General features: G+C 35.6%; 1 protein-coding gene across 1 annotated transcript in view; it reads left to right on the top strand.

Annotated features, from left to right (window-relative positions):
* Nucleotides 1–10: 10 nt before the first annotated feature.
* The window catches only part of ARHGAP29 (Rho GTPase activating protein 29), a 63,659-nt gene continuing 51,164 nt past the window's right edge, over nt 11–12,505 (top strand). The window contains exons 1-2 of the mRNA XM_029948870.1: nt 11–52; nt 5,058–5,294. Coding sequence (XP_029804730.1) covers nt 5,090–5,294 — 205 coding nt within the window. The 5' untranslated portion in view covers nt 11–52; nt 5,058–5,089. The remainder of the gene's footprint in view (nt 53–5,057; nt 5,295–12,505) is intronic.

Consider the following 12,505-nt stretch of genomic DNA (forward strand, 5'->3'; position numbering starts at 1 on the left):
CCGTGAGTGTTGGGCGGGCGTCCGCGTCCGGGACGTGGGATGGAGCCCCGCGGTGAGTGTGGGGCGGCGGCGCTCGCTCCGGCCGCGGCCGCCGGGGCTCCAGGCTGGGGTCGTTCGCGGAGCTGCGGGCCAGTTACGTGCGGCCCAGGGTGTGGGCGACCCACGCGGCGGCCCCGAGCTGAGTCGGCTAAGGGTTGCGCGGGAGGCCGGGCGCGTGTCGTCGGTGCTCCTGTCTTCCTGGAGGGGTCCGATGGGGCGAGCTGGGCATCGCGCGCGGCAGGACTGGTGGCTCAAAGCAGGTGACGATTAAAATTAAAGCAGACACAGAGCCCGTCCCACCGTGCACGTACAGTTAAAAAGTGCTCCACATTTTAACTTCTTTAAGCTCGCGACAGGTCCATGATTATTTAACTCATTTTTTTTTTTTAAATGCGGAGAAAATGAGTTTAACCTGCCGGAGCACAGAGGCTAGTAATTATCAGAGTGTGGGTTTAAACCCAACTGCTCTAGCGTATGCGCCCTTGACCGCTAAGACTCTGGTCTTGTCTGACCCGTCCCGCTCCCACCTGTCCTGACAGCAGCCCTCACTTCAGCTGGGTCCCATTCCCGAGACATTTTAGGATTTCCATGGTGCATTGTTCTCGTCTTGTCTTTAGGGCTGAGGGAGGGCTCTGTCGGTCTGAGGCCTCAGTGTCAATGGTTTTTCCCAATTCCGTTGTTTTGGGCTTGACTTGTTTTATTCTTGGTGGGTGAGCTAAAGAGCCCTAGTGACTGAAGAGCCTTGTGTCTCCATGTTAATCTTTTTCTTCTCTCCTTCTCAAGAAGGAATTGGCCTTACACCATTTGGGAGGGCAGGACTGTTAGCTGATAAAGGCAGGAGCTGAGCACCCCTTCCCCTTTCTCCAGCTGTGTCGTGACGGCAGCTCTCGTCCGTCGCTATCCATGTCTGCTGCCCTTTTCGTTTGCTCCATTTCCCCGCTCTGTATTTAAATAGGAGGATGGGGAGTGGGCTCTTTGGCATTGAGTGGTTTTGGCTGGTCAAGAGAGAGCCATGCCTGCCAGGAATGCTAGACATTCTGGAGGCGTGGGAGGTTGGGCAGCTTCCTCTTTTTTTAAACGTGCTAGGTTCTAACTGCACAGGAATGAAGTGTATGTGCATTGCATGCCTTTCTTTAGAAATTACAATTATTTGCACATTATTGATGAAACCTTTTGACATGGCCGTAAGCTGTTTTTGTGGGGAGTGCTTTACAAAAATATAATCAAAGACCTCCAGAAAGAATTTTTTTCTGAGTTTTAGAGGCATCTTTAAGTTATTTTCTCACCAAATCAGAAATTGTGCTGAAATAGCAGATTTCTGGAATATCTTGAAATTTTTCCTGATGTAGGAATAGTAAGATGGGAGCTATTAAGTAGGTTTTGGGGGCAGTTTTATACTTCTATTAAACAGCCCAGCGCCTAAAATGAAAACACTTCTGTACATGTTTTTAGGAGGATGTACATGGGGCATGGGACATTTGATTAATAGAAGCTACTCATGTCTTGGCAAAGTCACATTCCAGGGTGCTGGGAAGTTGATGTTCACATTTCTAACGCATGTATTACTTAGAATTTACAACATATGGAGAAAGTAGTTTTGCATAGCAATATTTTGTTTGCTACAAAGTTCTTCACTAAGTGGTTAAAACACATTTTAAATGTAATGGTTTGAAGTTGAAAAAGATGCATGAGAATTACAGTTTCACAAATATTTTGCCCAACAGTCTGTTTGCCTAGTTCAAACTTCACTTGGAAGCCATTTAATAGGTTTCCACAAAGTCAATTAAGTGTCTGGAAGTGTTTCCAGTTCTATATTTCTTGTTTGCAATCTACAAATATATTGTGGTAAAGCCACATCTTGTTTATTACTTAAGTATGTTTAAAAAAAAAAAACAAACCCACAATCTCCACAATAAAGCAGAGCTAGTCATAATGGCTAACAGTTCTTGAGTCTTCGTGATGAACCAGGCACAGCGTTAAATGCTTTTTATATTATTACCTCATTTAATTAAATTGCCTGTTGCAGTATGTTATGTTAGTAACTACATTTTATGTTACCACCAACTAGAGGGTATTCATTTTGGGATATGGGAAAGTAGTGTGATCTTGGATAGTGTATCTCTTCCAAATTTTTTCACATCATAGTTCAATTTTATGAAAACTTGGATAAATTTTCTTCATATTTCCTTTTTTTTCTTAGTTTGAAATGGGAAGAATAGTAAAGTATATATAACAGAATTAGTACATTATTCACCATAATGCTGACTAGAGGTGGAGTATGACTCTCTTAAGTTCCTTCTTCCCTCCACCCCCCCCCCCCGTTTTGTTTGCTTATAGATTTTCTTAGTCTTGAGTAAAAATGTTTAAGTGTTTTTGAAACTCTTTTTACAACTTTGGGTTACTAATTTGACATGTGAAGATGAAGAAATAGGTGAATTGCTTAGATAAGTGAGTTGTTTTATTCTAAACTTATGATATATGTCTCTAATGACCATGTTTTTACTATCTTTTTACTAAACTAAAAGCTGTCAGAATTAATCAGAGTGACTTTAATAAGTAAGCTGCAAAAGTGATGTTAGGAATAGTCTTCTCAATTAGTGATTTGTAAAGGCTACCCACACAAGGTACTGTTTTGTTTTTATTGTTGGTGGGAAGACTTACGTATAATCATTATACTAAAAAAATTGGTCTAGGCTCATTTTTGAAATTATCTACACATTCAAGGATTAATGTTTAAGTTGGAACTAACTTAAATGTAGAAATCACATTCTCAGAAATAATTTGAGATTAACAAAAATATTTAATAAAGGAGCTTTAAAAGCTATGAGAGATGGGGAAACCTTACTTAATAGTCAACAGTAGAGAAACAAGAATAGAAGTCCAACTTTGATTCCAGTTTTGTGTAATCTTGCCTTTATTGGCTTTATATACTTGTTTTTTTCTTTTTTGAAATATACTGTTTTAAAGACAGATTTTTTAAAAAATCATTTATATTTTCCATTTAAAACACTTCAATAATCCCAAATTAGCCATTTTTGTTTCTGTAAAACTTAATTACACCTTTACAAATTTATAAGCCCAGTATTCATTCTGCAAATACATTTTTTTCTGCAAATAATTTTGAGCAGTTCATCCCTCCTCTGCCAAGCACTGTGCTGTGAGCAGAGAACACATGGTTCGCAGACTGACTCCTTGATCTCGTGAGATTATTAGAGTCTAGGTAGGAAAATATGAATAGTCTACTTGAACTTAGATAAGTGCAGTGATAAAAAGTATAAGATGTTCGAATGTATCTAAGAGGAAATTCTACTCTAGTTTGGTGGTGGTATTTACAGGGGCAGTGGTGGTCCAGGAAGATTTCTTCGAGGAAATGATCTTTAAGCTGAGGTCAGAATGAGTAAACAAAGGGAAGGAGTACCCCGGGCAAATGGAACTGTGTTCAGACAGGACCCCGAGTTAGTGTTTTTCAGGTTATAGGGTCATGACCCATTACTAGTATAAAACCAATTTGGTGGGTTTTAAATTTGCAATTTAAAATGCAACCAGCATTTAAAAAAATGAAATGGGTAGGATAGTAAACATCTGAGTATATCACCTGGTTCCTTAGAATCTGTTTTATGTTTTATGTGTTCCAACACACATACAACACCGAAACATTCACAAAATTCACCTCATATGATAGTACAGATAGAAGTAGACAGATTAAAGATACTGTAGATGAAAAAACTCTCTAGAAAAAATCTGGAGAGTTGGGTGAGGTATAGGAAAGAGTAAATGATTCAATAATAAATCTTACACATGACCTGGAAGTGAATATTTCATAAAACTTCCCACTGTAAATTTCACAGAAGTCCTTAGTAATTTTATCATTCTGGAAGTATCAAAATATTAAAGGTAAAATATTTGTAAAATGACTTAATGATATGCTTGAGCTAACTTAATTTATCCAGTAATTTCCTATTTAATTTTAAGAAATGCAACAAAATTAGGACTTTCAGTTCTGGAAAGGAAAAATGTGAGGATGAAGCAGAAATAAGCTAAGATTTTCTTGAGTTTCAGAGGTCTTTTAATTTGTGTCCCCTTTTAATTCTCACACAGCCTGTAAGCAAATTGTACAGGTCACATATAAAAAGGATTCAGCTAGAGGTCAAGTCTAAATCTTTCTCATTTCAAAAATCTGTTTTTATTGTATACCATGCTGAAATTAACAAAAATATTGTCCAAAATTCATACATTCATTTGTTCAACCAATTTGGGTATATCAGATTAGTGGACACCCTTAGAACTTGTTTTTTAAAAAAAATGTTATAACCTCAAATATCTGTGTATGGGTGTAAGCATTATTATTGAAAACTAACTATAATTTAATTTCTTTTATGTGTTGTACACTTCTATACCATTGTCTCTTTTAATGCTTCCCATAATCTCACAAGGTAGGTGTTGTTAGAATGTTATTCCCATTATTAATAAGCATACCTAATTAAGAGATGATTAACAGCTTGCCAGGACACAGTAAGTGATGGAGAGGGGATTTTGAAAACAGGTCTTTTCTTTTTTCAGAGCTCATACCACATCTTTATTTTTGAAGCTGATGTCATGGTGGTAGAATATGTTTTTCTACCGAAAGACATTTCAGAACAACTTTTACAATTAAAAAATTCTGTTCCCTAGGAATTAAGAGGAAGTTATTAAGAGAATGGATTTTGGCAACAAGGCAGATCTGGGTTTTAAGTACCAGTTCATCATTTTTTAGCTGAAAACTGAGACGAATTATTTAACCTACAAAGCCCAGGTTGCTTATTTGTGAAATGAGGAGAATAGTAGTTTACACATCATAGAGTTGTCAAGATTACTGGCACTTAATAAATGGAAGCTGCTGCCATCAGTAGTACAGTGTTTGTTGTTGTTAATAGAATACTGAGGTGGGCTGTGGGCTATTTGTGAAAACCCAGTATAATGATTCCCTTGGTTGATGTATTTGTGTTTCTGTCTTTTGTTTTTTCTCCCCTCTGCTTAAGGATTTCAGTTTTTCTGACTGTTCTGTGAAAGGATGATTGCTCATAAACAGAAAAAGACAAAGAAAAAACGTATTTTGTCATCAGGCCAACTCTCTACCGATGTCACAACTCCTGAAATGGGGCTCAAGTCTCTAAGTTCCAATTCCATTTTTGATCCGGATTACATCAAGGAGCTGGTGAATGATATCAGGAAGTTCTCGCATATGTTACTATATTTGAAAGAAGCTATTCTTTCAGGTTTGTCAACTATTTTCTCTTAGCATTCTTACTGGATTGTTGGTAAAAAAAAAATTTTAAATGCGAGCCTAGCTTCAGATAAATGCTTACACAGTGGTAGGAACAGGGTATTCTGCTTTAGTTATTTAATGGCTTTTTCCCCCACAGATGTTTGGTGTTTGATGTTACGGTGTAAACTATTTTATTATCAAATATAGTATAATACATAATAGAAATGTTGGTAGATGTGAGGGAATAAGAATACAAAAAACAAAACTTCGTCATTGCTTCTTAGCAGTTGGGCCTATTTGACATGGAACAGTTTTAGATCATTGGAATTTTAACTTTCTTATTAGTGGTAGCACAGTGCGTTGATTGGTCTATAAAAAGCAAACTAATGTTTATAATTTTTTTGATACTTATGCCTAGATTTAGTTTTCTATATTGTTCCTTAAACTTAATCTAGAATCTCTGCATTTGGGTGGATTTTTTTCCTCAAAAATCATACTTAATTCTGTTTTGCTTTTCTGTATAACCTATTTAAGAATTTTTTTTAATGTTTATTTTTGAGAGAGAGAGACAAGGTGCAAGCAAGGGAGGAGCAGAGAGACAGGGAGATACAGAATCTGTCAGCACAGAGCCTGAAGTAGGGCTCGAACTCCCAAACTGTGAGATCATGACCTGAGCCGAAGTCAGAGGCTTAACCAACTGAGCCACCCAGGTTCCCCTTCCGTGTGTAACCTATTTTAGAATTAAGGGGTAGATACAGAATTTATTCTCTGCCTGGTTAGAAATGGACCATGAAGCACAAGACTTGATTCTCCTAAAGAGCTACACACATCTGCATTCCCCAACTTGATCTTAGTCCCCTAAGTCTTTTAACTTTTAACGCCTGTTTTACATTTATATTTGATGGCAGTGATAAAAAAGATAACAGCCCCTATTCTTTTGTGTTAAATAGTAGTTCATTTCCATATTCATAATGGTAGATCTGGATATAGAAAGTGAAGATCCTAGTTTTATTTGTATGAGACCTTCTTGGGCTTCATAGACATAAGAGTTTAATATTTTCTGTATATATGTTAAATATTCATTTTCTGATATATGTTCTAGAAATATCATAAAATCAGATCTTGTACTAAAGATGCTTTTAGTACAATTACGCTGCTTTTAAGAGTTTATTTCTAATAAATAATTTATTTCAAAATAACTTGAATTGTAGCCTCAAAATTTTAATATTTGAATTTTCTTTAAAACAATCACATAAATCATGTTTTTGAGATAATATAAATATAATTTTTAAAAAGTTGCCTATATTCCTGTTCATTTTAATAGCTTGATTTTTAAGTCTAAATATGGTTGATTAAATGGTAATAAAGTTTTTATTTATTGTGAAGCATTATACTGGGAAAAAATTTCTACCAAAATGACACTATCTGCCATTTATTTAAAGAAGCATAGCTTTAAATAAAGGCTTATTCTTAATTAGGTTGTTTTAAATTTGTTTTGAAGTTTACATACAATTACGAGTCATTCTTTTTGATGTAAGTTCATTAACAGGGTTAATTTTGAAAGTGAAGTTTAAAATGATGTCTTGGTTAACAAATCATTTACCTCAATTTAGGGTAAAGTATGATTTTCTTTAATGTATCAATTTAAGTAAGTGTTCATTAATATAAATAAGATTTTTAGTTATGATTTTTATTTCTTTTTATTTGTGTTTCTCAGGAAATTAATATCATTTAAAAACCCTTGTCTCACAGATTTAAAATGATAGTAATTTAAAACAATTTGGACAATTCTTTAACTTCATTGTTTATGTGAGTTTTAATATGTGAATAGACAATTCAGAGACTGGGAAAGAAGAGGATTGAAAGTTGATTCTAAGTGAGAAAGAGATAACTTTATAATAAGTAAGATGGCAAAAGGCTAACAGCCCTTGAGATGAAAGGATGCATATGGAAATGTAGTTTTCAAGGACATTTAATATTAAAGTTTTATAAAGATACTATCTTTCTAATAAGAAAGCCAGTACTTCACAAATTAAATATTCAATTTTATTGCCAATAATAAAAAAGCTTGTCATTTATGGCTGGTAATTAATTTTTAAAATGTAAAAACCATCTTTTGGATAACCAACTCTCATTAGTAAGCTGTGGCCAGAGAATTTTCATTATTTACCTTGGATTGATTTTAATGTTTGATTCTTCCACCAGAGTTAAAATGATATGTATATGCTATCTCAAAATAAATCCTGGATTTAACAAGAATTTATTTTCTGTCTTTGGATCACTGTTATCAAAATCCAGAAGTATAGCAGTTTTGAGCTGACAAAAGTTTTTTTGTTTTTTTAAACAAAGGGCTATATATAAAAATAAAAATTCACCTGATTATATATAATAAGAATGCTACATGATAATATGCTTGTGTCTAATTTTGGTCATGATTTCTAGTTTGTTAGTGTATCAGACTGTTTCTTAATAGAATTACTACATGAATCACACAAGATATAATCTTCAGGAAAGCAGATAAAAAGTTTAAAATTCTGTAATTATTTAAGATGGTACTATTATATATCTATAGGCTAGACATGGGCCATGCTTTTGTCTGCTGAGTATTGAGAAATTTCCCTGGACTTCTGCTGTTCTTTATGCCACCACAGTTATAAACTGGCAGACAGAAAAGAGTTGTTTCACTGTTTTCCTTTTGGGGTGAGGGAGCCTTGACAGTGGCCATGTCAATATTTTGTCTTTTGCCTCCTTAAGAGGAAGGATGCCAAATTTTTGGCATTATTACCCTTTAGTCACATCAGTTGGCAGTTAAAATTGCTGAAACGTTAGCTTTAAAGAAAATTTTTTTTTAATGTTTATTTTGAGAGAGAAGGAGTGGGAGGGAGGTAGCAATGGGGGAAGGGCAGAGAGAAGGAGAGACAGAATCCCAAGCAGGCTCCACACCATCAGTGCAAAGCCTGATGTGGGGTTTGAACCCATGAACTGCAAGATCATGACCTGAGACAAGATCAAGAGTTAGATTGTTTAACTGACTGAGCCACCCAGGTGCCCCTGAAAAGTTAACTTTTAAGAATATAGAATTTAGGTATACAGTTAAATCACTTTTTGGTTTAAATCTGAATACCGTTTTTTTTATATACCTTACCTGTCATGAGTCAATGATGTGCAAAATCACTTGACTGTTGCTTCAGGTGTTCATATTTCTGAGGCTAGGCTTGGATTAATAGCTCTGTGATTGGTTTATAGCCACATTTTCCTTTCCTCAAACTATTTATGGAAATGATATGTAATTATATATGGTGCTTTGCATTTTACAGAGTACTTTTACATACAAACAGCATTTAATCACAGAGTTCCACAAAGGCAGGTACTTTTTTTCCTTTTTAAACATAACGATTTCATTTTATTAAGTCACAGGCAATTTTATTTTTAATAGTTTTTAAATGTTTATTTTTGAGAGACAGCGAGCATGCATGAGTTGGGTAGGGGCAAAGAGGGAGATAGAGAATCCCAAGCATGCTTTGCACTATGAGAGTGGAGCCCAAGGCGGGGCTCAATCCTAAAAACCATGAAATCATGACAAGAGCTGAAATCAAGAGTCTGATGCTCAATGGACTGACCAACCCAGGCACCCCCCAAAGGCAGGTACTTTTAGCCCCATTTAACAGATGAGTTGTATGTATAATTTAGGTTCTATGATATCAGCCTCTCACTGCTGGTATACAGTGATTTCATTTGGAATCTGGGGTTATAAATACAGAATGGTGGGTTCTTTCCGTGGTGTCTCAACTGCTTCACATGGCAGGTACCTTAAAAATACCACTCAGTCTTCATTATTTCATCAACCAGTTCTGTTTTTAGTGGGGGTTATCTAGACCTACACTATCCAATATGCTAATCTCCAGACATGTGGCTATTTAAATATGATTAAAATAGATTCGGCTCCTCAGCTGCAGTACCCACATTTCAAGTGCTTATTAGCCACATGTGGCTAGTGGCTATCATCTTGGACAGTGAAGATATAAATATTTACATCATTTCAGAAATTTCTATTGGATGGTGCTGGCATAAACATTTGATCTTTATTAATCTCAAGAATATTCAGATGAATTCTTAAACTATAAATATTTTTTATTTCTATAGGATTAAAAGAAACCTAGAAACAGTTATCAGAGCAAATTTAAGAAAATTTTACCTAGAAATAGAGTCTTTTTGGAATCCTTTTAAGTTGCTTTTGAAGTATGTAGTTTTCATGTCCTTCTTTGATTTGAACCAGCAGATCAGTTTCCAGCCAGATCATACAAATTGATAAAATTGGCAGTAATGGATGGCAGAAAGACCTCTGGAAAGAGAATCACATTTTCAAGGTTCTAGGCCTTGTTTTAATACTGACTAGTTTTGAAATATGGTTTAAAAGTCATTTAATGATTTAAGAATGAGGTGCTATACCAGATGCTATCAGTTTTATAATTCTGTGATTCCCAAAATTTAACTGGAGTTGGAGATTCTACATTGTTCTGAATATTGAAGAGTTCAGAGCTAGAGAAGACAGCTAAGTATATGTTTTCATATATATAAAATGTATTTTAGTAGAATCTGCCTTCCACCAGTCTATAGGATTGATTTATTTATATATTTATTTTGAGAGAGACAGAGGCACAGTGCAAGGGGGGAAGGGGCAAAGAGAGAATCCCAAGTCAGCTTCATGCTGTCAGCCCAGAGCCCAATGCAAGGCTCAAACTCACGAATCGTGAGCTCATGACTTGAGCTGAAACTAATTGTAGGACGCTCAACTGACTGAGCCACCCACGTGCTCCTATAGGATTTTTTAAATGTGAGTTTTATGATAAGTATCTTAAGTGTGGTATTTGTGAAAATTTCCCAAGTGAGAATGTGAAGCTCATATTGCCATGTTGTTGAGGAACTGATGAGAGCAATAAGCGCCTACCAAAGAGCTCTGTAGTAATGCTTAAGATAGGTATGCAGTTTGTCTCTGCTCTTTTTATTTACAAATAATGGAGAGTTTAATGTGGGACATAAGAGGACTGTGAAAACACATGCTTTGATAGGATGACTGTTAGGATTTGTTGCTTCTCTGACCACTGTTTATTTCCAGGAGGACGTTACTTATTCTGTAGTCTTGTGTAAGTAGCAGATGTGGAATTTGAAGTTTTAGATTTCAATCCAGTGTCATTAAGGTTCAGTATGAATAATTACAAGGCCAAATTTTACATTTTATATTAAAATGCTGCAGGCACTCTCTTATACGTATGCTCTTTGTGTTTATATATAACACTGCAGATTAACATATGTGCTGTATAAACCACTTCAAGTTCAAGGCTGTCCCGCTGAGAAGTAATGTGTTCTGAATTCCAAAGAACAGATTCATAAATCGTTCTAGTTCATATGATAATCTTAAATTCTGTGACATACCTCCTCATTTCCAGGTAAAGCACCATTCAAGGAGGCTCAACAGTATATTTGAAAGGTGTAAGGGTTTTCAACTGGATTAGAAAGAATAATGCAAATTACTTAATTTTTCTTTACTCAGTGCTTAGAAGTGTCCATTGCCACTGTAAAATATATTGGAAGGAAAATCAGTAGTTCATCTAAAACATCTTATATCTTTTAAGAATGGATTTTAATAAAAGTTTACTATTGTGACAGTGGTGCCTTGTTTTGTTTTGTCCTTTATTTTTTTCCAAATGTTTGTTTATTTTTGAGAGAGAGAGAGCAAGCAGGGGAGGGGCAGAGAGAGAGAGAATCACAAGCAGGCTCCCCTCTTCACCACAGAGCCCAGTGCAGGTCTTGAATTCATGAACTGTGAGATTGTGACCTGAGCCAAAATCAGGAGTCAGATACTTAACTGACTGAGCCACACAGGTGCCCCTGTTTTGTTCTTTAAATAGGCTAGAAAGGAAGATAAAACTTTATCATCAGTTTCAAACAGAGTTCTCTAATTTAAAAAAAATCTTTCTAATTTAAGGATGTATCACTTTTATTTTATAAAAACATAACTGAATCTTATAAGTGATAGCTTCTGATGAATTCTTTGTAGGTCCTGAATTTGGCAGAACTATATAGTCAGAAGAGGTATGTTAACTTTTAGTTTAAAGCAAAATTTTTTGAATAGAGGAAGTTAGATAAAAAGATTTAATGCTGGGGCACCTGGATGGCTCAGTGGGTTAAGCATCTAATTCTTGGTTTTTCCTCAGGTCATGATCTCACAGTTCATGAGTTCAAGCCCTGCATTGGGCTCTGACAGGGTGGAGCCTGCTTGGGATTCTCTCTCTCCCTCTCTCTCTGACCCTCTCCTGGGCTTGCTCTCTTTCTCTCTTTCTTTTCCTCTGTTTCTCAAAATAAATAAACTTTAAAAAATTTAATGCCATTGTATAATACATTTAGTCATGACGGAAATTCTGCATAAATTTTCAAACTTTTAATTGAAATCCTGTCTTGTAGATTAACTCATTTTTCCCCAGGTGAATATAAAGGAGAGTGTAAATTTGTTTCAACCAATATCAATGAGTGTTAATTTTACCATTGATGAATATTTATATTTAACTTAATATTTATTAACTTTCATCCTTTATACTGTGCCAGAAATTTTGTGAAATATTGGAAACGTTAGGTTGCTAGTCTCAGATATGTCCTCCTCCTGTGTTCTTTTAGAAGGAAACCTCTCCTGAAGTGAATTCTAATGGATATGACTTAGGAGAAGTTCAGGTAAATGTTGATAGGTTATAACTTAGAAGTGAACCTTAGGGAAATGAAGTGTACACTATAGTAGCTCATTTATGACACATGTGCCAGCTCTTAGGAGACTGATTTTTGTGCTTGCCTAGAATGGTTGGTATAATTTAACACTGTTTATAATAGTAGCTGGCATATTTGATTAGAAGTTAAAGCCTGTTAAATCACAGACTGCAGAGTACCTGTCATTAAGCTATAACTTCTTTAATCGTGTTACTGTATCCTAGTGGTCAGGAGCACAAATTCTGGAGGTGGAACACCTCACTCTGACCCTTGCTGGTTGTATATAGCCTTGAGCAAGTTACTTAACCTTCTCAGTGCCTCAGGTTCTATAGCTGTTGAAAGGAAATGATAGTAACTACATCAGTGAGATGTTGTGAAGATTAGAGTTCATGTATGTAAAGCTCTTAGAATAAAAGTTTTAAAATGTCAGCTATTTGTTTTATAATCCTCAAGTGGCTGGATAAA

This window comes from Suricata suricatta, chromosome 8 (assembly GCF_006229205.1).
Source record: "Suricata suricatta isolate VVHF042 chromosome 8, meerkat_22Aug2017_6uvM2_HiC, whole genome shotgun sequence".
NCBI lineage: Eukaryota > Metazoa > Chordata > Mammalia > Carnivora > Herpestidae > Suricata > Suricata suricatta.